The sequence below is a fragment of the Rhyacophila brunnea genome, unplaced genomic scaffold, assembly GCF_057557595.1.
Source record: "Rhyacophila brunnea isolate RB1 unplaced genomic scaffold, BYU_Rbru_1.0 scaffold_2, whole genome shotgun sequence".
Taxonomy (NCBI): Eukaryota; Metazoa; Arthropoda; class Insecta; order Trichoptera; family Rhyacophilidae; genus Rhyacophila; species Rhyacophila brunnea.
The window spans coordinates 11,030,985-11,057,935 of NW_028232859.1; the positions used below are offsets into that span (position 1 = coordinate 11,030,985).

The 26,951-nt window shown below is 33.0% G+C and overlaps 1 protein-coding gene across 1 annotated transcript in view; it reads right to left on the minus strand.

The window, feature by feature from the left end:
- N (neurogenic locus Notch protein) overlaps positions 1 to 26,951 on the minus strand; it is a 203,564-nt gene that overhangs the window by 134,533 nt on the left and 42,080 nt on the right. The window contains exon 2 of the mRNA XM_085946764.1: positions 10,750 to 10,828. Coding sequence (XP_085802890.1) covers positions 10,750 to 10,828 — 79 coding nt within the window. The remainder of the gene's footprint in view (positions 1 to 10,749; positions 10,829 to 26,951) is intronic.

Sequence of the window (26,951 nt, forward strand, 5' to 3'; positions counted from 1 at the left end):
CGTGCAGTTTACACTTAGGTCAATTCTTTAGGGGAGCTATGTAGTTATAATAAATGTTAGTATGTACATATTGTGCGTGGACATTACGCTCGCATCGGAATCCATGAAACGTGAGTTCGAATCCAACGATTAAATTTAGTTCACCGTGTATGGATGGGTTGAGAGAATGTATACATTTCAAATGATATTTGTCATAAAAAAGTCTGGTTGTGATACTTGTGATAGTGATTTACTTTCCTTTTTTACTTATTATTTAAAATGATATAAATGCGAGAAATTACTGGTGGCACGTGGATACCTTGTGCATTATAGATGCAGTATAAAAAAAATACAATCCAAAAGTAGTGCTTAGGGGCCATATCTCACCGGGAAGCTACGGCGACGTCGCTTAACATAATGTATGAAATTGTATGACAGGTATCCCACCTGGAGACGTGACCAATTTGGAATTTTTCATACATTATGTTTGGCGATATCGCCGTGGCGTCCCGGTGAGATGTGAAAAACACTTATTTTCAATGAATTTGATTAAATCTTGAGCTTTCTATAAAATTAAGATAATTTTCAAGGCCCATTTGTGTTGATCTGCCACAAATTTAGCACATGATTTTAAAAACAACTCCCTACAATAAAGATTGATTTGAAATGATTATAGACATTTCAAAAGGAACAGCGTTTATTACCATTTTATTCAACGAATATTATAAAATACAAAAGTTAAGCTTAACTCGACGCTTACTACAATATTATAACAGTACCTATATATTAATCACAATATCCAAGCCAATGCGTTATATCAACATTAAAAAACGTTCGCCGACTGACAGCAGTGTGACAAACAAAAATTATCACCCCCTTTTACCATTAACCCTCCCCCGTGATACAAAATGAAGGGTAGGTATGTGAGATATAAAAAAGTCCATCTGACAATGAAACAAGTGATTTATTCCGCCGAGCAAATGCGCGGATATTTTTTTTACAATAACCACTCTGTTTGCAGGAATACAATCGAAAGGATTTCTATTCAATTAGACGTAGGTACGTATCAAAAATGGTTCTCCATAGTTTATAGAACAGCAACAAAATATTGAACTAAGTAATATGTACACTGCTATAAATAAGCTCGAATATGTATAACATGTTCTTTAATACATTACTCGGTGATAGTTAACAATAATGTATAAAATTTATTTATCATTTGGAATTCAGTATCTACATATTCGGTAGAAAAATATGTGTGGTATTTGATGGAATTTATTGTATGATCACTACAATTGATCTGCGACTATCTATAAATACAAAAAAATGTTTTGATTTATAAGGCGGGACACCTGCAACGGGTAATCAACTCCCTCTTTCCGAAGAAGATTCTCGATGGATTCCCATGGAGGAAAAAACTCGTAAAAAGACCAATATTTCACTGGAGATGCGATTTATTTTTTTGATGGTGGATGACTGGAGGATAGCAGTCGTGAAGGCGGAGGATTGATGACGCCGGGTTCTGTAAGGTACCGTCATTGAAGAAGAAACATAATGTTCATTTTTTGCCGAGCGCATGGTCGAACGGCCGCTGCTCCTTCAACTCGACATCGAACATAAAAACAAAAATGTTTTGGAAATTGAAAAAAGAGAGCTGAGGGAACCGCTTGAAACCGTCCCTCGTGAAAAATACATTTTAAAAACAGTGCACAATATGACTACGGTATTTTTTTAAATTATGTTTATCACAATAACTGACTAACGGTAACTTATCGTATTGATTCATAATATGTATTCGCCCGTATTAATTAGTTAAGCGGAGTACATGAGCACCATACGGAGCCTCCAAGAACCAATACCAAGGCTGACTACCATCAGCAATTGCTACGACAAAAGAATTCTTCAATTTATTTGTAAACTTTCTCCTAGCTCCGGGGAGGTTCTTCGAATGATATTGTTTATTTATTTATAATTTATACCATTCATCCCTCACTGTAGACAGTTCCAGATCAGCGCACGAAGTGAAACATGTAAAGATTTATAGTTTAATTTCCTCGTTCGTTTATTTTTCCTAATCTATTTCCGTCAGTAAAAGTTTTAGAATCAGTGGTTATGATAACGCGAACAAATGCGTGAGATAGACAGATTTGCGAAATCGTCAACATCTGGCGGCCGAACTGTGTAAGTATTATTTATTTGTGCTTTTTGAGGGTTTTATTCTTATTGTGTGGCAAATGTTTATGCTACAAATACAATTCTAGCATACTGATAACGATAACAAAAGACACCCATAAATAGGGCATCATTATTATACGCATGAATAATAAATAGGTAAGTACTTATTACTGTTTTTTTTATGAAATAATCCACAAACGAGGAAATCTACGGTTTGTTGTGCACGTTGGAAAAAATATGAAAAAAATGTTACCCGTCAAGAGAAAACAATGTCACGATAAATCAGATACAATAATAAACTCCTACCAGGGAACACAAAAATAATGGGAAGTGCGTTACCCTTTGGGTGTGGTTGTAAGACAAAATGTAAAACAATATGGGATATAGTTTAAATACGTGTTAAAGAATATGTTATTTTCAATATTTACGTGTATGTCCAATATGCTTGTCACATAAACGAAACATGCTTTTAATATTAAAGGCGTTGAGTGAAATTTCGTATACATAATTATGAGAAACTCAGTTTTTTGTGAATCGTATATCTGAAACGACCACAGAACAGATAATAATTATTTCTGAGTTCCCTGGAAACGACAGTAGTATTTGAGGACATTCAGGGGGTTTACATTACTCTTGGCGTTTAATTGCTTCCTCTCATTACGTCATAAATCAAAACTGCCATCAAAGTGTTGGTTTACGCCATACGGCGACTGGTTTTCGCATTTTTACCTTATTAATCTGTTCTATCAAGCATTCTCATTTTATTATGAGGAATCTCATGATGTTATGTGTTCAGTTAAGTTGTCTATACATTTAATTAAATTGATCTGCATTCTGAATGTGTCTTTTGGAGGACGTCAAAACCGCCAGAAGTTGTACTGTGAGAAAATGGTTGTTTGGTTAAATCTACCGATTCAATAAAATTATTAGTATTAGTTGAAAGGGAAGAGCTCTGTCGGTCCGTCCATCAGTCAGACCGGTCGGTCATTGCGACCTAATATCTACGATGGAAAGTTTCTCAACTTTCAGTTTGCGGCATTAACCGCTATATATTATATTTAAATATGAATCACGCACACTCTAGTGCACGCCAAAAAAGGTCTTGGGAAGTAGTACTCTCAGCACGACTTTGAATGGCGCTCAACGTTCATTACGCCAGGGTATACGCCTGCATAACGGGTGTGAAAACATGGCGGATGGTGGAGGGAAAAGCGAGTAGGTAGTGAATATATTTTACAAGCTACGAACCAAAAACTAGAATGTTCTGTTATATTTATTCTCGACAAGCTTTCGTTGATTTTTACGAAAAATAATGATGGAAGGGTTTTGAATATCACAATCAAAATCATTACTTTATTAAGTCGACGCAGTATCACAGGAATATACTTACATTATAGAAAAAAAAACATATACAAAAAATCTTTTAATGTATCTGACACAACCCAAAAAAATGATAAAGCTTATTATCTTGCAAACAAATACCATCATACAAGCGAACAGGTAATCAAACCTCATTTGTATTCGAAATCAATCTGATTAATTTATTCCGCTGACTTGATGATATAATTAACAGCGAAAAATGGCGGCGAAGGCTAACTTCACCTTTCGATGAATAAACACCGGCGGATATTAGGAGAAGTGGATTAATTTGGCGTTCAATTCTGTAAGGTATTTAATACTAAATCAATCTTTTATATTGCTTACTAATAGAATTATTTTCATCCGAAACTACTATAAATAGGGAAATTGAAATTAGTCACTGTAGTAAGTAAAAATTACTTCAAAGAAACTAAATAATTAGTCACAACAAAAACACCCTGCGAAAACTTAGCAATCTCTGATCATTGAAAGATTCTTGGTCGTTTAGGAAATTAATGTAAAGATCAATACTCAATAAACAATATATACCTATATACCAGCATCATCAGCCGGGGTCGTTGACCCCACTCTTCTCGGTCCCTAGTTCTTTGCTGCCAAGTAGATACATCCACCGAGCTTAACGAGTTCGTCTATCCATCGGGTTTTAGGACGGCCCTGTAGACATTAGTGCCCTTTCATCTTTTTAGTGACCACTATCACAGCGCGTACCCTTGTCTGCTTCCTTATACATTAGTTTATTTGTGGTATTTCCGCGTTATGCCCTACATTTTCATGGCACGTTGCGCTACTCGTAATTTTTGGATTTATTTTATACTAAGTGGTCCATGTTTCACACGCATACGTGAGCATTGATAGCACACATTATGCTTAAGACACAATGGGAGGTCACTTATACATATATGTCCAATTTATATATATATGAATATTTAATTAAATTAATTTGTATTAAATATTTAATACACAAGCTATATTATAGCTGCAATAGCAAGGTAACATTCTTCATTGAAAGTAAATAATTTGTAACAGTCCTCAAAACATACCAGTTAAACAGTGGGATTCGAACCCACAATCTATCGCAATTCGGGCGAGTGTTTTTACCAATTAAATTACTGACAATACATATGTCCATAAATTTCCTAACTATATACAACGATTCGAGTATAGGATGTCTCCTTCCTATCATATTATAAATAGTGTTATGATGACGAATGAAAAATACGCAGTATATAATACCGGCAGGCGAGCATTCTACCACTGAAACACCGATGGACCCAATAGGTTGAGCAAGTGGCTGACATCCATTTCTCGTAAAAAAAAAAACAAATCTGTTAATACAAACCTCTACTCTGTGGAGGCCCATATGATTCTATTGGGATCGGACATGGTCGGGGAAAAAAATATAATACCGGTGTAGCTAATTTGAATTTTAGTTGTATGATGGCATTAAACATTTGCCGGTGGTAGGTACTTAGGTACTAACTATTATAGCCAAATTGATTAATATGAATCTAACTATGTATATGAATATATGCCTATGAAACGATCTCTACCTGTATGATTTGTAGTTATGCAATGTACTATATTGCGTATCTAATGTACGTACTACGTGTTTTTTTTCAGTCACTACAAATTTCCAACACTACATATACTCGCTTCTTTACTTAGTAATAAGATGTTCACGTATTCATTTTTTATTTAAACGAGAATTTGTAACTGTAGTATGTGTCAGTGTGCATCTGGCTGAAAATACCGAAAAGCGAAACCAGGGCCGTAAAAAATGATTCAAATAGAATAGTACAACACTTATTCAATTACAATTTAATTTAAAATTCCATCAAGTACCCTCAGTCGATAGCATTAATTTTATAATAGAATACCTTGTTGAATAGAATTTTAACTCCAAAGGGTCACAAAATCAACAGAACAGACATGCATAATATATTACATAGATTTTTGGAATCTAAACAGACAAGTCCATCAAACAAATCACAATATTGTATGACGTGATAGTCGTTGGTTTCATTCTCTCCCATTCAAAAAAAGTAAGTAGAATCGTAATACGATCATACTTAAATAGTCACTGGTCTCGATCAGATCAGAATTCAAGTTGACGATAGCATAGGTCAAGTTTATGCATACATGTGTGAAATGAACCATCATAGTAAGTGCTTACAGCATTTTTAAAAAGTCAATGCGGTTTTAAAAAGTTACTTTTCAATTCGATTGGCACAGTTCGAACAATGGCCACATACGCCAGGGCGTGGCGGGCCTCATTTCACAAATATATTATGAGTGATCCATAAATGCCAAGATGGGCTCAATATTATGCACGTTAGGGTTTGCGATCTCGGTATCTCACTCAATCCCGGGATTGATAATATTCTCTTGATCCGAAGAATTCTGGATTAGTACATGATAAATTATCAAAAATAGTGTACTGTCACCAAATTAAAGAAATATCTATATTCTATGACCAGTTCCAAAATAAACAAATATTGAAAGTATTTACTTAAATAGCTTTATAATTCAATATGTATGGCAAAAAAAACTCGGCCGTATCACATTATTTAGAAGTCAGTTTTCTATTGTTTTGTCTCCTCCCTCGTTGCATAAAATGTATTGTATTATTACTTAGTAGGGATACCCAAGGGCCAATAAACAGCCACATGACCGCCCTAGAACTGAACAGCTGAAAACCAAGAATCGGTAAAAATTGAAAGACCTATTGGTAGTTCTTCTTTCAGTGTTTAATAAAACATGGCTGATGATTATTTTTTATAGTTTTCTTTTAAAAATCATTAGGTAATCAGGCATAAGTATTTATTTTACATGACGACATACCAGCAATTTATTTTACCATTTTCTACCATTTTTTACCTACAAGTCAAAATATACAAGTATTATTATTTACTTTTCAACTGAAGAAAAAAATATACGTAGATAAAACTTCTAAAAGGATTATTATATATTCAGGCATTATAATTTCTTTGAATGTGTGTTTTTGTATGGATGTTTGTCTAATCTGTTTTGTTAAAAAAAAATAGGTTCCAACAATCCCGGAATCCCGGTATGGAAAAAACAATCATCCTGAATTGCCGGTATTGAATTCATTTTGCAATCCCTAATGCACATGTGTAAAAAGATAATGGCACTAATATAATGGGTGGCGTTGTAAAAACGAGAATTTTGGATCGACCGCAGAATCAATCAGCATATTATACGCGGACGGCCAATTATTTCTATTGCGGATTCGATCTCGATCACTCTGGGCTAAATTAAAGTTTTGTGTATTTTATTGACGTGAAATAATGAGGGCATCTATGCTCAGAGTAAGTGTATGATATACGCGTACGAAAAAACGCAGACCTTGCTTTCATAAGCAGGTAGAGACATAATAATATGACCGTGACGGGTAAAAAGATTACTCAACCAATGATAATTCCCATGACAGGTGATAGATGGAAAAAAGCGAATGAATCATGGACCTTTGAAGATAAAGAAATGTTTAAAGGCACTATTGCCCGGTGAGGTAAATGGAATCAATCAATTTTGCAACATAATATTAAATAAAGAATCAAACATGTTTTAGAAGCTTAATATTACAGCAGTCAAAATAATCGAATTTAATTATATAAGATAATAATATTATGGTAATTCTAGCGAATCATTTGTCTTGAAATAATTTAACACACCCACCCTCTCCTCGTTTTATACTCATTTTATAAGTCAAGTATAATAATAGTCTTCATTTCAATAAGTACCACAAATAAATAAAATTTACGTTTTACCTCTTTATGGCAAAAAAATGGACTTAGGAAGGTGCATGCATGTTGTTGACCATATCGCGAAAAACCCAGTACGCGATGTGATAAAATTAAGATTGGGTTTGACATGTATCTCGGGGAGTGTATGACTGCTGGATAAACGCAGCCATATATTTTTAATACAAAATATATAATAAACGACCACGGGGCTTCCCTATAGTCAGCTAAATCAACGAATGATTCAAGTTCGGCGGAACTACGCGGCAGCAAAGAACTAGAGACCGAGAAGAGTGCTATGGTATACTTTAATTTAGGATGCAAGATTTGATGAGGTGGTGACAGAACTTTTCTTTGGTAAAAATATTTCAATTATCAGTAGCGCACTAAAATTATAGTAATTGTACTATAATTTTTGTACGCGAAGATACTATAATATTATTATATAAGTATTACGCCAAGACAATATAAATTTGCATTTCCATGTCAATATAGTAATATTTTTAATGAAAAGAATGCTTCCGGAATTTTCACAGCATCATTCATAAAAATGACTAATAATTTATCTTTAAAAACTGTTAAAATGTCACTGTACGGCATGTTGTAAGTTTGGGAAACAGTGAATTGTAGCGGATTATTGTGTGTACAATAAAGTTGCCGAAACAGAAGTTTGACCTAAACCCATTGCCAAACTCTGCAAAGTTACTACACGTCATATAAATAAGTTGCTCCAGAAATACCGTCATCTCGAAACCACGGCGTAATAACAACATAATAATCGGCAATAAACCTACGATGAAGTCGAAGAATCGAACGCGTCTCCCCGGGGCGGTTTCCCAAGCTTCAAGAAACAGACGTTCTCAAGTAGATAATAGACACGCCTTTTATACCTAACTGAACCTGATAAATAATTTAATACATGACTCGTTAATAATTATTCAGTAACAGTTTCTTTCTACTGTCAGTAGATAAACCTAGTTGATAAATAATGAATTCATAAAATAATTCATGATAAATACGTTTTATAAATAAAACCTAGTTGTATCATTATTTTTAGTAACTGTTGTTGTATGTATGAAACCGGTTTCAATTGTTTGTTTTATTCGAAATGTATTCCGATCTTTTGGATACCGAAAGGAAAGTGGTAGGGAGCAACAATAAAATTGTTTGCAGAACTAACCTACCACTGGTGATGACGATTGGGAGGACAATAACTGTGTTCAACCAAATTGCTTCGGATATTGAATGTAGGTGGCCGTTGTTTTATAATGCCTATTTGGTATATTTAGCTCAGTTAATGTACTTACTTTACTTCCGTTTACTTTTTCATCATATTGTTATTTTTAATGCGTTGTCATGTTGCGAATGTCTTGAATTTATAATATGCAATGTTCTCTCGTGTAATTAAATAAATTTCGTAAAAAAATACTTGAAAAATTAAACCAATCAAGCGGTTTAAGGTGGCCCCAATTCTGATTTTTAATAATAATTGTGGAAAAACAAACGTTAAGTATGAATAATAATATTATATTGATCATAAGAATACATGCAATTATGCCTAAAAGGGAAGAGATGAAAGAGTCAAGAGTCATAGCACGCCGCTGATCATAATAGAAAAATATAGATTAACATACGAATTTGTCAAAGTAGACTTTATGACTTATTTCCCATTTTCTTTCGCACACATATTTAACCAACAATATCGATGTAGAAGAGTTAAAGCAGAAGAGGAACCTTTTGTACAAATTTATTTACACAGAACATACCTACGCATGATTTTCAGTTTTTTTTTTTTTAACTAAGTTTAATATTTGGATTAGTGGGTAAATGGCCCGGTTAGCGGACGATTCTCACCCTGATTGCTTTTTAAGTTTGTATGTCTTACTGTATATTTTCTTTTATACATATTTTTAACAAAACCCGAATAACTCGGTACCTATTCGTCGCTATATGAGACTTTTCTGAATACATAATACATTATGATTCCCACGAAATAGGTTACAATATGCTAAGCATTTTTTATTGGAAGAGTCATATTACTGATAAAAATGCGAATTGAAAAAAATGATGAATTCAACTTTTTAACGACTACATACTGGAGTTGGCAACATTATAAAAACAGCAACTCAGCTACACAAATAACGTAGGATAGAATAAATGATAAAAATATTTTATGGGGTTGCGGGAGTAAAAATAAAACTGCATGGGTATATACACATCCGAGTTCCCTGGGTATATAATATTATTATTTCGAAAATATTAATTAGCACCAAATTTATTTAATATATTGGCTATATCTGCCGTGTAGTAATGGACCCTTACAGACTTCTCGCTGGTTGAATGGTAGATAAACATTTACATGAACAAAATCACGAAGTGCTTCGGGGGTTCGGAATAATCTATTCGGCCATTTCCGATCGAATCCGGGTATAGATCACAAAATGATTTAGTAAATGTCATGGTGTAGGACGATCCACAAAAGCGAAACATTTCGCTGGGATCAACAGTACAATTTACCTACTCGGTATAATTCCAGTTCACAATAGTGAAATATATTTTTCAACTAACTTTTAACTAACTTTTAAATAAGTTTTCAAAACAGTTGAGATAATTGGAATCATTACTTATTGAATCAAGACGTATGATTATGAAGACACAATCACAGAATGTGTTGACTATAGATTAAAATAGATTTAAAATATAAACCCAATCTAAATGCATCGTTATAGATGAGAGCTTTTCTTTGCGCATTGCATCCGAGTTGACTTAATTTAGCACGAGATTGTGGCGTTTTTATTTACGTAATTTAGATTTTATCAAAAATACTCAAATATTGACTACGCTGGAAATCAAACAAGTCTCGACTGTCCGGGGACAGCGAATGTAGCAATCATGTCTCGTGGATTGACGATGAAATTGGATGTGTAAAAACTTGATCAAATAATGCTTGCATACAATCCTGATTTTATAACACATCATAAATCATAGTTATCTTAACAGATCTCATTCGCTACAGAAAAGTTCTCAGGGGGTAATTTTGAAATTTGGTCAAATCCACTTTTTGACAAAGTGAGAAAATGCGATATTTTCTCTCCTCCTTCCTAAAAGGTTTGTGTTTACTACCAACAAAACAAACACATCGTCACATTCATAATGTACGGCATTTAGCAAAATGCGATGACGTGATTGGATGAAATCAATTTGACATTGTTTGAAAATAAACATGCTGTGTTTATCCATTATTGAAAATTATTCCCGTATTTAGTAAGTTTTTTAAGTGATTTAATGTTGAATTTGGTGAGTTCTAAAAATCACACAATCTCGAACAATCTTTAGAATTTAGAGGGAAGTCTAGCATTAGCCAGTAAAAAAATGTTTTTTGGAGTTGAGTTAATTTTCAAAATTACCTCCTGTGAGGTAGGTACCTAATATAATGAAGGTATGAAACACTTACTTGCAGTATGACTCGGCTCTTGGTGATGAGACACAAGTGCCCCCATTCTTGCAAGGTGATGGTGAACAGGACACAAACCCTGAAAACAAAAATAAACGTACATTATAACCTGATAAGTAAGGAGTAAAAACAATAAATTAAATAAATAAAAACACAATTACTCGAGTAGAAAGTGAAGTATGTGCTATAAATGGAAAACAATATATTATAATAACTTTGAATTAGTTAGTGATTCCTTTTTTTAAATACACATCGCATACACCAAATAAAAAAATATGTAAATATATTAAATTTGAAAGATTGGTATCGGTATTAAAATTTGTGTAACTTACAAACGTAAACTTGGATATCAGAAAGACAAACTTTTTCTACCAAGACACTAAATAAAACACACTGGTGGACAAAAACAATAAAAATATATTATTTTTTGCCTCGACTGCAAACTTTGCGTTTTCTCATGTTACCTCGCGAATTCAGATATAATTCATAAATAAACGCGATAGCATATATAGTTTGATTAAATCTACGATATCAAAATGCTGACTGAAGTTTTGAAGTGAGTGCGTGTATGAAAATAGTTTACTGAAAAATAATGTACCGGTATTATAGCAATTGCTCATTTATTTTAAATGCTTTATTATTTAGTTAATATGTAAGTGTATCTAAATACACTCGCCGTTTACAACATATTATACAGCTAATCATAGCTGTTAAGCCACCACTTATATCAAAGGTACAATAAATTTGATAGAATTTTATTTTAAATCATTCAATTAATCGGTAATACCTACCCCGATATAATATATTTAATCGTGATACGCACTTAAACATACAACAAATACCCAAAAAACTCATAATTTAGAAGAAAAGATACATACAAAGGCAGCCTTTTAGAGACTAATACTAATATTATTAATAACGTTTACTTGATCCGGGAAACTTGTGAAATATTGTGTGAACTGCAAGTAGTGGATGTATAATAAAAAAAAGAGAATGAGTTAACGTAATTAGCGTGTTACCTGGGATCAGCACAGTAATATAACCGGAGAGTGATGACAACTCAAATCACTAAGAGAGGTGAACAATGATGGATTGAAATAATTAGTATTATAATATAATATTATGTACTAATTAGAACTATTCTCTTATGGAGTTTAGGCTTTGGTAGTACCGAGTCTCATATTAAATACTAAATAGAAATTCAAATAAGGAAAGGTGCAACATATTTACTAGACGCTGTACATTTCGCCGTAGCACATTTCACCGTGAGCTGTCCTTACCAGAGAGAGATGACCGTATAGAATTAAGATCAAAAAATATGCTTTGTTCATGGAGTATTGCAGACAATACGAACATCAATTTGATATTGATTGGTACCAAATATCTGATTAGAGACCGTCACTGCCGCGTTGCCTCACGTTAGACTTGACGGTCTCTAATAACGCTGTCATTGTTATCAGATTTTTGATAGGTACAACTTGATACTTAGGAGCACCCATCAGAATTTTATATAAATTATACGATATGATTCATTTATATTTCCTATTTATTGCAATATCTCACGGTGAACTATGACACGGCCAACTGTATACGTGTAATTTTCCGAATACGCAAAATGTATAGAATAATATTATAGGAAAAAATGACGCCGAATTTAATATTACATATTTAGGCGGTGCAACTTTAACGATTATGTATACAGGAAGAAGTTTCACCGTACGACCTAATAATGAATATTTTAATCCTTGAATTAGGACTCTAGAACAGTGGTTCTCATGTGCGGCCACCAGAGGATTTTCCTGCGGCCACCAACGCTTTACACTTTACAGAATATTTCAATTTTTTTTTTAGAAAATATTGAAATTGGCTGAATACACATGACTTGTATTAAATTTCCTTCCACGCTCAAATGATCCATAATGTGTTTTTGTGATTAGATCATGTGTGAAATAGTCCGTTTCTGAGAATAAAGTAAATTCAAAGAATTGGCGACAATTGCTTTATTAATATCGTCGATTTTTCCTACTACTGTATACTGTGAAAGATCATTCAGCGTAATGCAATTCATAAAAAAACAAATATCGACGCCAGTTTACAGATGTAAACTTAGAAGCAACCATGTGGCTCGCATTTGAAAAAAGGAGTAGGAATTGAGGAATTTCCATTTGCATTATTTTTTAAATAAATAGATATGTACTAAAATGTGAAAATGTCTTTTATTAAATGGACTTGGAAGGCAACTATGCTGACCATTACATGGACTTGTCTATAAATAAATCGATCCATTTTTTAGTAAATAAAATTTAGCTTTAATTTCTTCAATCACAACAAAAGTTTAATTTGGTGCGGCCACCAGACGTTTCCATAGAACTGTCAATGTCAATAATTGTGCGGCTACAGTTAAATTTCACGTGAGAACCACTGCTCTAGAACCAGAATGATACTCAACCACTTCATCATATTATTATCTCTGATGGACGGTGCCACAGTACCTACATACAGTAAGTTACCATGGCATGGCGGTTGCTAACCTGCGGTAGGAAATAGTGAACAATGAAGAAGATTTGATAAAATCATCATTCGTAAATCGCACGGTATGAATAGCACAGCACCACTTGCTTCCGAATTTCTGGCAGAGATGATCGATTTAAATTTCTGTGTTGACGATTGTCTCGGTCGCGGAGGATGATAGCGGATGGACCGCGGCCAATTTCACACAAAACCAATGTTCTCCACGCCTGTGTTGATTGAGACGCTCCAATGCTAAGTCAACAATAATTCAATGTTCAGGGAAGCGCAAGTAAAATAAACAAACGGACCATCTTTACAACCAAACATTATCGTTCGCAGAGATAATAATGAGAAATTTTGTATACCGAAATAATGGCATGCTGTTATTAGGTATTTTTTAGTCGCTGTCTTGAAAGAATGGTTCCGAAACGTGGAATGGGCAACATCGTAAATATCATTTTTCCAATATGGCAAGAATGTTTGTAATTTGTAATAAGAAAAAAGTTTGTATTAAGATGGAAACGAGACTAAATATATGAAAAATAAATTGAAAAAGAGTTACTATGGCCAAAGATTAAATTAGTTGCATTTTATTTTATTTGTACCTAATCCTTTGTAGCAAAATCACTCTTATATTCCGAGATATATGTAGCAAATTTATCCAACACGCAATGGTCAAAAAGAATTATTAATAGTCATTATCATAAATAACACTGGGTATGTAAGTATCAAATTAATCCACTTTTTGTAGTCCAAACTATTTGTTATAACGTTATAACGTCTACAGAAAAACTAAATATATATTTTTTTCTAACAAAGCCACCGACACTCTGAGCTGCATTTTTATAATATAATATACTTAGGTACACACTACACAGGAACTGCACATACAGAGAGTGGATCCAACGTAGAACAGTAAACCAACGTCCATAGTCGAATTGAAGGACCGCGATGGTCGTATAAAACAAGTCTGCAGTTGTAACCAAATCAAATAATGTGGCATATCACTTCCAAGCACGACGAACTCAAAAGCACTCTTCGGCCAATATCACAAGCACGACTGATTCGCACCGGAACTTAACAATTAAGTAAACAAAAAGGTATCAACGAAGCTTCGAACTCTTCAGTTTACTTTGGATTATTATTCCGATAAAATCTTTGTCCGTGAAAAGCTTGCAACTTTGTTTCCGCAATAGAACGAATCCTTGCGATTCCACGCAGCGAAATATTCATTGAAATGCCAATATTCAGTATTCGTATATTAAAGTATAATTGATTTAAGTTTTATATTATTCCACTTGAGTCGTTTTTACGATCCAGGCTTCGCCCTTCGGCATCTGCGCACTTAACCAATACACACGGGCATAGAATATAAATGTAGTTAATTCTCGTTTATAGAACAAATTAATAATTAATACTATACAAAAAACATGAAAACTAAACAAATAAAAAAGAACTATTAAAATCTAGTATTGGATAAATGGAAATGCCAAAGCAACACTTCCAACTTCCAAACACTCCAGCAGGGTAAAATGGGTAATCAGAATATTCCATTTTCACCTAATTGTCATTGAAAAACTAGGTTCGTGGACTCGGTATGCCTATCATTGTAATATAATAACAAGGTTTATGTTTATAGTCTCATTCTTGTATGTACTTTCAATATGGAAAAGGTAGAGTATATATGTATATAAATTAAAAAGTAAATATATTGCACAATACAAAAATGCAATATATTGCACAAAAAATGGTATCCGGGAATAATAAACAATAGTTTCTGTAACTGGCAGACCAAATTTACAATTTGAATAGCTTGATTGTCCCAATTCCCAATATATTATGTATATGAATATACTATTCAAAATACAGTGGATATTGAGCGTGTGTGGAATGTTTATACCCTATAGTAATTTTTCAACCTACTCTATTTATTACGGGATGAAACCCTTAAACCCCAAGATTCTTTTCGATTTTTAGTTTGTCTTTTTACATTGTTACACGTCTCTATCGAATATGAATAAGTCTTATTATCAACACCACTTATTATGTTTAGAGACAACTCCTTCGTGTCGTCATGAGACAATGGACAATAATAAATGATGTTAATCGAATGTTGTGATTGAATAAAAGAGGGTCGGTTAGTAAGCCGCGGGAAGTGAACAAAGTTACCGCATCGTTTCCCTACGGACTACCATGCTTCCTGTCAACCTTAACCGAGCTATACGTAGAATGGTGTCAATATTCTTGTGGCAGTACGGGCGACTCATTTAGGTGTTGGTATCGTTACTTTCAAATGACAGTAAAACCGTTCCAAAGTGATTTCATCGTGTCCGCAATGCCAGAAGAATACGTCCTTCCTCTGCCTATCTACTGACGAACATAATAAGTCATAATATGACAGAATGTACAATATGTATGTACATAATTGTTAAAATAAATTACTTTGCTAAGTATATAATTTTTGGACAAATCTTTTAAATATTCGTGGAAAACAACGTTCACTTAATAATAATATCATTAAATCTAACTCGGCGCTATCTCGGCTTTCCTTCATCTGTCTCAGTATTCAGGACCCAGGACCTCTTCAATATGCACCCTTGATTTGGTCTGTCCAACTAGACGGAGTCCTTCCCCACCCTCTCAAAAAAATGACGGCAAAAGCAAACCGAGTAGAGTCTGTAGATCTCTATATTGTACACCTTATATTACACGTTTGGTTTTTATCAAGGATTTTTTTAAATGACACTATCTGCATTTAAGTGCGTTTAAAATTAGTGTCATTCCTCATTCACATGAAACACACCTGTAGCCATTCTATAGACATTAATTGACCCATGATTTCATATTCACCTGCTATATGCCCCATATATATACATACATTGGAAAAAAATTAAAAGCTAATTAATAGCTGAGAGCATTTGGAATATGCGTAAATATCAATACCACACTACCACAATGTTGTATATTATTATGGTAGGTACTACATTATTGTATATATTCATACGCTGTCAGAAGGTAAGCAAGAACCGTGTGAAGATACCATCGTTAGGTATTATGACAAAACAATGAACCGTAGATGAATGAAGTCGAGATTCACGGAAACGACTTGACGATCATTATTCCACTCTCGTATGAGTCAGAACAATACCTAACACATAGCAAGATTTTAAACACACTTGGTAATATTTTCTTACAATTCGTTTACACAGGTAACAAACATTACGACAACGGTATTTTTTATTATTAAAAGAACAATTTTATACTATTTTCGGTAAAAAAAAAAAAGATTCATAGGAATTTAACTATTAATAAATTTTAGGATTTTTTTATCATTTTTATACGGTTTTTTGTTTTGCACTGTGGCCTTTGGAACGTTCCTCCGTGCAAAAAGAGAATCAATTGTATTTATAATAGATCATAGTTTACAAAAATGACAGGGTGGTGTTCTCAGTGCCATAAAGTGCACTGCTTACGGATTAAGATAAGTACCTAGTTTTAGTAAGTAACTACTTAATATTTTTTTTAACCATAGTGCATGTGAAATACTGACCCCACAGAACAGATAATAAATAGAATACCGATAGGCTATATTCAATACGCCGCATGCAGGGTTTTGAATGTGTGAGTGTCCTACGAAAAGCACGCATTATGCACGTGCAATAGTGTGTGTAATACACCAACAATAAATGAGCGTAAATGCATAAACCGAGAGCAGTTTTCAGTATTCGACGTAAAACGTATTCTTGACACGTGTGTAAGTTTAACCCGGATTCTTCCTTACTCGAGTCGGTTACCTGCTATCGCCTTACCCGTCATGTATTTCAGTCCCCATTATTTCTGAGTTCCCTGACTGACCCTCAATAAAAGAGAAAGATAAATAATGCGGAAAGACAACAACCGTCAATACAAATGGGCACGACACATATTATCAATGAAGAGACAATCGCTGGACAAATCTAGTCGTCTGGTAATCTGGTGGTACTGAAGAGGTAGAAAATATCTGATAGTCCAAAAGGCTGTTATCGATGAGATAGCTATAAAGTTAGAGTATACGTGTTATAACTTTGCTCTTGTTTGCACTGATACGCCTCTTTGCCTGATTACCTCATGTCAAATTAGATCAAATGAGAACAAATAAGAAAATAAATAGATGAAATAAGTAAAATAAAAAATTGTAGAATATAACTAGGTATCTGCATCATTTTCATCCTAGAGCCGGAGTGCAAAGTTATGAAGTAGCAACTCTACGTGGCTATGCAACGCATTGTATTGAGGTCGGTCCGAAAAGAATTAAATCAGCTTGAAGAGGTCTTCATTAACAGTGGATTACCACCCTACCCAGGTTGATAATGATTTTAATGAATATATTGAATATAATTACTTAACAATATTACTTACTGTATAAGTGTAAATTCACTGCGAAAAATCTACAAGTTGGATGCATTGTCAATAGTCATCAATGGAAGTGGGTAGGTACTATCCATTATTGAATGGAGCCGAAAATAAATTCATGTTTTATTATTTTTGCATAATATCCGCTACACATATCCGATGTAGGATTAAAAATATATTTTTATAATTTATTATTGAATGCCGATGGACATCCACCTACATAAATATTAATAATTAATAGAAAGCAGTCATTTATTTTGTTGATACGTGTTTCTTTTATGCAAAATCGCTGTTAATAGAGAAAAATGTTATATTTTAGGAGATCTCAAGACATTTTGGTAAAGAAAAAAGACTTGTAATGGTATGTCAATTCTTGGTGGAAAGACATTTTTTAATGGATAATAAAAATGTACATTGATAAATAATTTTTGATTTACACATATATTAATTACAGAAGTGTATTAATAGAAGTAAAATAATCACAAACACCCAGAAATTGAACCCAGAACCCCTGGATGAATGACTGGCGCCTTGCGCACTGGCCTGCGTTGGATTCAACTGCTCACTTGACAATGTCCTATTATATCGAACAACGCCGGTATGGATTATCATAGTGAAATCAGTTTTCAATATTATGAAGGTATGAGCTTTTTTTAAATAATCATTGCGAGTTTTACAATATGTACGATACAAGAGCATTGTTTATTTTATAATATTGTGATTTTTCCAAAGTATATAATATGCTTATATTGCCGTTAAATAATTGGGTAGGCACTTCATCAAATTTACAGTAAGTTTCCAGTTTGTGTGAAAACCGAAAATGCCGGATGTAACTGTCTCTCCGCTGCCGTCGTTATTATAATATATTGTGTTACGTATTACAACTATTATGAGAGGACATGACAATAATATTATATGACGAAACAACACCATTGACCAATCAGTGCGGCGATTGACAGTTTCCGTCATGATACATTTATAACATGAAGATGATTTTGAATGACAAAATAATAATTATACTCGTACTTTCAGAAGTTTAACTCACACATAAAAAAATATTACGAGTAATGCGATTTACTCATCAGTATGTAACTATATATAAGTACCTACTAGAATTTTTTGCTGGACCATGTCCAAATAATAGTCAACTACAATCCAATCTGAATGAAATTGAACAATCATTAAAAGAGACAATACGTGTTATCAGTTTTTTATTGACATATTAACTTGATAGTATTAAAAGTGTTTTTTGTGTAATCTCGGAGGAAAGAGAAACAGGGGAAGAGCGTCAGAGCGCTAAATGGGACCAAGTGAAAGACGCTACTGAGAGCGGTCTACTCTTTACTCTGAGAGAAGTACGGGACCGTTAGACGTGGAGTCATGTTCAAACAGAAAATTACTCCATTTCAGGTTGTTACAATCCTAACTAAGTCATGACAGAACAACTGAGACGATAGAGAAGAATTAACTAACACTAAATAAACTATTATCGAAAAAAATACATTTTCTATTATTAAGGCAGTGACCACCAAGGTTTCAGGAAAATAGTTCTTTAGACCTGCTATTTTATGTGTGAAGAGTATGTTTGACAAATCGAAAAATAGTATAAAATAAGTGATACTACATAATTTGTGTTTTATTTTAATTAATACTCAGGACTCAAATGGAATAGTAAAAAAATAAACATAAGTATATCCAAGCAATAGCAAGAAATTTACGGCACTTACAATGCAGATGCGACAAAGGTAAAAAAAAAACATGAGAAAATCTCAAATATCAAAACACTTAAATCTTCCCATGAAAATGATGCAGCAGATAACATTGCAAATGAATTTATCTCAAACATTAAAAAAAGTGTAATAACAAAATACTTAAAAATGCATAAAAGCATTGAGATCAAGGAACTAATCTGCATGAACGAATTTTTAAACTCAGCGTGGACGTATTGTGCGATTCAACGAAGACGAACTATGTACAATTAACAAAATACTCCTTATTCAATTCGTCGGTACACTCGGTACTGCATGCGTTTCTTCCTGAGATATCGCTCAACTCAGATGATGAATATAGCTAATCTCAAACAACTGACAAAATAGTAAGGCCGTGACACGAGGAATGAACGGAATTCTACAGTTCAACATTACTATTTGTTTAGCATTAGCTATGGCGTTTATTTTTTACAGATGCTTTTCCAATCCATCTTCGATACAAAAAAATGTTTATTTGAATTCGTCATACAAATTCAGGTATATAATATTCTCATTAAACAAAGAAAATTAGTGCAAACGCTCGACATTCGTATAATCAATTTCACCTTTTTAATTATCGTAAGATTTTGAGTAATTTTAAACAATGATTTTCAATCGAGACCCAATGAGAGAATCGCTTTTATTGAAATTAATTTAATTAACAAATTAATAATGACAAAAACCATCGTGACTTCTGATGAATTAAAAATAAACAAACGAGTCTACAAGAGACAATGATTGCATTGAAACTAAAATTAAGAAAACATGAATTTTCTAAGCTAAGATTTCATTGCTTGTTGAATTAATATATACGATTAGGAATCAAAAGCAATAAAATAAATAACAAGACTAATATAACTAGAGGAAATCACACAGTGATCTTCAGTATTAAAATACATAGCGATTCGAGAAAATTCTCAGTATGGTAAATTGATAGACATAGAAACATTAACCATGTTCACTGAAACATGGATACGACAGTAACTGTAAGTATGATTTAGGTACGTGTTGTTGTTTTAAGATTATCTTATGATTGTAAATCTATAATATTTTAAATGAGTATTGTGTTGATTTTTACACTTGTGACGCTAATGGACGGGCGTTTACATCTAGTGCAGACCTCGGAAATAAACAACAAAACAAGTGAGATGTTTCATATTATTATACATAAATCTACAAAACAAAATGTCATAGATATACAGCCAATTTAATCATTTACCATATTTCCAGCTTCGCTATAATATTTCTAGCATCTCTTGACCATATTTTCTAATCTCCCTAAATAGTATTTTCAACGACTTTGGTAAAGAAACATGTAAATGTAAGTAAACCAATAATAAATGCAGTGCCAATACACAATTTTCAGACCCGATGGAAATAAAACGCAAGCACTGCATACACATAGAAAATTAAAATAAACAATGAAGTATGTATGCAGATGGTATGTATCTACTTTTCAGCACATTGTATATTCGTCTCGTCATCGCTCAGTAGATAGGTTCCTTACATCAATTTCCATTTAGAAACGTCAAATTAATAACAGCAATTAATATGAAAAAAATCTGACTACTTTGTTGCATGTGTGCTTATTGTTAGTACATTTTAAAGCTACTGTAAAGATATCCATGTTTATGCGCACAATTGCCGGTCTATTCATCTCAATTGAGCCAAATTACTATGTAACGCGATGGTTCCTAATACTGTGCATAGAACGGTTATAAACTGTACCTCCGTAATTATCGTTAACAAAACAATAAATAGTATACATAAAATTTGTATACAGATGCGCATAATAATATTTTTCCTTAAATCTTGTAAATTTTGATATAAAGTATTAGGTTCATTTAAATATACAATACAATAAAAAAATGGTTTGAAGATACTGCATATTATTAAAATTTTAAATCGGTCACTAAATGTCTTTAGGATTTTCAAATTTTGTATTGATTTGATTGTATTGATTTTGTAGAAAACAGAGTGTGTGGAGGTACACGAACCGAATTTAAGCTTGTTTTCTTCTTCAGTGTTCATAATCTTTAACATTGCTGTCATCAGGACGGTTTCCGTGACTACGTAAAACTTAGATATTTACCAATACTTTTGAATAACGATGTGCCACGGATTCGTTTTGCAGAGCCCATAGTCGACATCGTCAGGCAGACCAGATAAGGCTCATAAAGTAGAAGAAGAATACCTATATAAAGTGAGTGAGTAATCCCGAAATCAAATCGGCGAGTCAGTGATAGAACGAACGCAAAGAGCGAAATTTTGCATTGTATCGACGAGCGGCAGCCGTTCAGCTAACAAGGCAGACGAAACCAAACCAATTAAAATCAATTAGGGTGTCCAGCGACGGAATTGAATACTGGAATAATGTGTAACTCGGGCATCATCCATCCGTCCATCCCAGTGAGCAATGATAATAATAATTAAAATTAGTCAAAGCGTATGCAGAACGCGTGCGGATAATTTAAAAATAGCATGTGACTTAGAACCATTATCAAACGTTGTACTATTTTACTCAATCGCATGGTGGCAGTGTATCAGTGGCGAAGAGTTAAGGTAGGCTGTGGAAATCCTACTTAAATATTACCGATACACTAAACTTTGTCAGTCTTACGTATTTTTAGTTATAAATAATTACAAGATAAAAAGAACTTTTTATATACAACGTTTTTAAATTTTCTGTTGAATCATATAAACTTGACTTGACTAGCTTAAACGATCAAAAAAAAATGTACTTGATAGAAATACTGAATAATGAAATGTCATTTCATATTGATTTCCATAGTAACGCACGTATATATTATTTAATAATTGAGTTGCTAGGACCCCCTAGCAACCAATAATGGTATCGAAATAACTTTTCATACAAAACAGAATTAACTAAAAATGAATTCAATACTATTTAAAGATGGCTAAAAGTATTAAAAAATGCAGTGGCACCGTGTTCTGATATATTCTAAAAGATTCAAATGTCTAGCTAGTCGGGAAGATCGTTAATAATTGATTGCAAGATTTGTACCGGAAAAACAACCACCGGACAAATAAGAATACGACCTAAGAAAAATGTAATAAATAAGTGCATATGACTAATTAACTGCGGTTTATTATTTTTTCGGGTCTTCATAGCCTACGTCTACTATGGTGGTTTATTCTAGGCAGGGTTCAATTGATTTTGAAAAACTAACCACTACAATCTGCAATTTGTATTCTTAGTTCAATAAAACCTGTTGTTACACGTGACTCGAAAATGTGTAATTTTTCATAAAATAATAATAAAACGTAAGGTTGGTGTAGTGGCGTGATACGCGTGAGGTGACTTCGGGTGGTTCTGATACATTTGAATAGGAAGAAAAACGATATTGCTCACTTTTTGCGGGGTCATGTGTGCTCACGTGACGTGACGGTAATGTGTACTTATGTAGCTTCACGTGTCACTCCATTGCATACATTTGGGCCGTTAATTTATTTATCATCCATTGAGCCCGTGTTATTTATTATTGCTTTACATAATGTTGCATACCCCGTGTACTAAGTAGGTACATATTATTAATTTAATATATTCCAAAACAATCCATTTGTTAAATTATATTATATGGATGAAAATTAACAAATTAATAATTTCTGAGCAATATAAAACTATGTTTGAAGGGCACTGTTTGGCGTGATGATTTGCACATTCCTCTGGTTCGGAGTAAATTCGTGACATAACCCCGGCGGGCACCAAAAAATATTCTTCCTTTCCCAGCCGTTTGTTGACTCTGGCCCGTTGTGATTCACAGCCCGACTACAACGAAACGAAGCTGATGATGATTCATTATAAAATTATAGAATTTTAAATCATCTAAAAACGGACTCGGAATCCTAATACGGAAATGTTTGCATTCTTTGATAACATTACGGAACCTACTTTCTTTCGAATTCGCCGTTTAGGACGACTTCGTGAATACGCAAAATGTATTATGTGCACTATTTTATAGGTACACCATCATAATAAACATAGCTACTTAAAGTAATAATGATATGATATGCATAAAGCTGTGGCGTGCGATCTATTGCCTAATACTGTAGATGCAGAGCATCCCCAGAAATCTTAAAAAAAACTTTCAATAATGTTTTAAATTTGTTGAGCAATTTTATGGTAAACTTTACTAAACCATACTGCTTAGAATTATTGTTATATAATTTATACATTGCTTGCAATGACATTATTAATGGACGACGCATTCAGTACAGTATCTAGCAAGTAAATTCGCCCATAGTGACATTCGCACGTTTAGAGGTAGACATCACGCAGTATCATTATGCGATATCACGCATCGGGAATTTATAGCAATATCACCTTTATTTTAACGGCGTTAGAACAGTGTTTCTAGTATCAATGTTCGTTTGAGCGAACCTGTTCGAACCGAACTATTCGGCAGACCCGACAAAAAGTTTCGGGAATTTATAGCAATATCACCTTTATTGTAATAGCGTTAGAACAGATTAAATATTATATTTAGAATATCGGATAGCTTCATTGACTGCTAGCCATGATCAAATTAGTAGATAATATTTATATCAAATAGTAGGAAATAAAAATATGTATTTTTCAAACAGAATTCTTGCAAGCAAAAATCACCGCACGCCGCTGGTATACAAATAGTTTCATCTTCGCAGTAGTACCTAATCATTATCCTCACTGTTGAGGATACTCAGCTTATTTCCTTTTGTACGCCGCCGCTCTGAGAGTTATTTGTAGATAAAAAACCCGCGGCGTACTTTGGCAGTCCTTGGTACACGACGGTGCAAAGATTCAAGGGAACCGAGGTATCCTATTGGAATCAAGTAAGAGACCAGTGGTCAGTGTTGCCATATTTTGAAAGTGGAATTATAGTAAAGAGCCTCCAAAATTATAGTATTTGGGGATAAAATATAGTACGCGTTGTCATCTGTTGAAAATGAAATTTTTCCCAATTTTTCATAGTCGGCTCGTTTTTTTTAGGAAAAATATTTCGCCGCGGGCCGCAGGTTCCCAATTTTTCATGGTCGGCTCGTTTTTTTTAGAATATTTCGCCGCGGGCCGCAGATTTCAAATTTTCGAAGACCACTCGATTGCGAGCGAATTGGCAAATGCGAAATTATAGTACTTTTATATTAAATTATAGTACGATATTCAAAATTATAGTATTTTGGGCGTACTATACCTATTTTATATCGTACATAGTACGCGGACCAAAATTATAGTACAAATACTATAATTATAGTACGGTTGGCAACACTGCCAGTGGTGCGGTGACGAAGTCTGTGTAAAATTGCAGTAACGTGTGGAGTGGCTCTAACTCGGACTATTCACCATGTTTACTAAAGATTAAAAGCTTACTAATATCGGTGGTACGGTATGAGTGTTTACTATCTGTTTATCAAATTTTATTAATTATTAATTAAATTTAAAACAAAAATAGTAACTAGTAACTAACTGAGTTTGCAGAATTACGTTTAAACCTAGGTACGTTTTTTTAATATAAAAGATAACTTCACTAAAAACTATTTTACCGTCCTTATTCAAATCACTTTTACTAGAATTTAGCTTTACGTGTTATTATAATAGTTAATTAATTTACACTTCTGAAATCAAACAGCATATTTATGAAGGAATGCTGAAAGAAAATAATTTATTACGTTATTAATATTACTATCTTCGTGTGAGAAAGTATGAGACTTGAGATCGGGAAAAAGATAGTTGTTTTTCGGAAATGTATTTCGATTGTGCATAATCAATTATTAATTAATGTAAATACGTGCATATTATTACGATGCATTTAAATGTAGTGGTAAAAATTTGCAAATATTGGCCACTGTAAAACTGGATACTCTTGTCTTGACTAAGTATGCAATCGAGTTTTTTAAAAGGAGAGAAAGCTCATTTTTTTTATTCTTAGACAAAGCGACGAGGTATTTTTTTTAAATAGTCATCTGCATACTAATATTGATCATCAAAAGATAAAGATCTTAACGTGTTCCGTAAATGTCTTCAAAAAACATATAAGTATGGCATACTTAATTATTCATAAATTCGTTTTATTGCGTTATATTAGAGTATAGACCAAAGAATAATTAAATTTATTTTTAAAATAATTTACTTATGTATATTATTATATTTCATGGGAAATTTAATTTTCTTTGACTACTTTGAGCTACTTCTAAGAAAAACTTAATAACAAAAACATAAAACGCCAATATCTTCTGAATTGCAATAATAATTATTGACTTTAAATAAAATGCCCATTGCCGATCATGTAACAAAATCAATCGAATATTCAAATAGCCGTGACTAATGAAAAACCTCAATAAAACACAAGTCTTTGGTCAGCTTCACTGCTCCTGAGAATAGACGTTTCTTGCTATTTATTTTTTGTTATTTCTAATATCCACAGAAGTAACTTTTTATGACAGAAAGTTTTTATATTAAGTATTGAAATGAGATTTTATGAGATAAATAAATCGATTTTAATGTGTTTACTGAACATAATTTAAAATAGCATATCATTAGATATATTAAATTTTATTTTATTCATTTTGATTAGGTGTCGTATAATATTACATAAATTAATCAGTGGTGGAAGATTTGCCCTACATATATTATAAATATTAAAATTTATACCATTTTTAATAGACATTATATTGAAGGTGTTTCAAAATTAATATAAGTATAATGTTCAATAAATAATATCACATTCTCAAATCTTGTGAATTATTCGTAGAACTTTACTTATAAATAAAGTACAAGTCATTTCGCATTGCAGATTAGCTTGTATAACTTTTCACAGTTACGTGCTTAATATCCATGATGTAATAATTTAATAAACTATATATTAAGTACTTGCTGCGGATAGAAGTCAATCGAGTGTCGTTACGAGCCTAGATGGCTGATTTAGTATGTCATAATATTTGTTTTTCTTTCGTTGTATCTAGTCATTCCATGTAAAACGTAACTATAGACGATATGAAGTTCATTGGTTCACGTATAACAAAACAAAATTGCAGAAGTAACGAACAAAGAAAGCTGACTAGGATCACAGAAAGAACACTGATTGTGATTGCGATACTAAATTTATTCGTAACTGTGCGCCACTATCGCTTCAACAACACAGTAGCGTATGCGTATATCTAGATAAAAACAGCAAAGCACGCGAATTTAATTATAAAATACAGGAATATAAAGTGGCTATAAGAATAAATTAATACTAGCTACTTCTATAGATTTCTTAGTCATTTGGTGGTACATATACTGGTTTAATCATAATATTATATCGATGTATTAAATTCACCACAAATGAAATAGTTTGAATTTCCTTTGATTAAAAAATATCTATACAAGTTGACAAACTTAATAATATTTAATGACTACGTAACAACACGTGTCATGTTAATTGAAACAATAATTATGAGTGGCATTATAATAACACAATAATTCGATAAAAACGCTAAATTCACTGAAAAGCTTTGTTTGACAGTTGTTCATTTGCCCCCCTTCATCAGTTAGTGGGTTTATTCTATAAACAA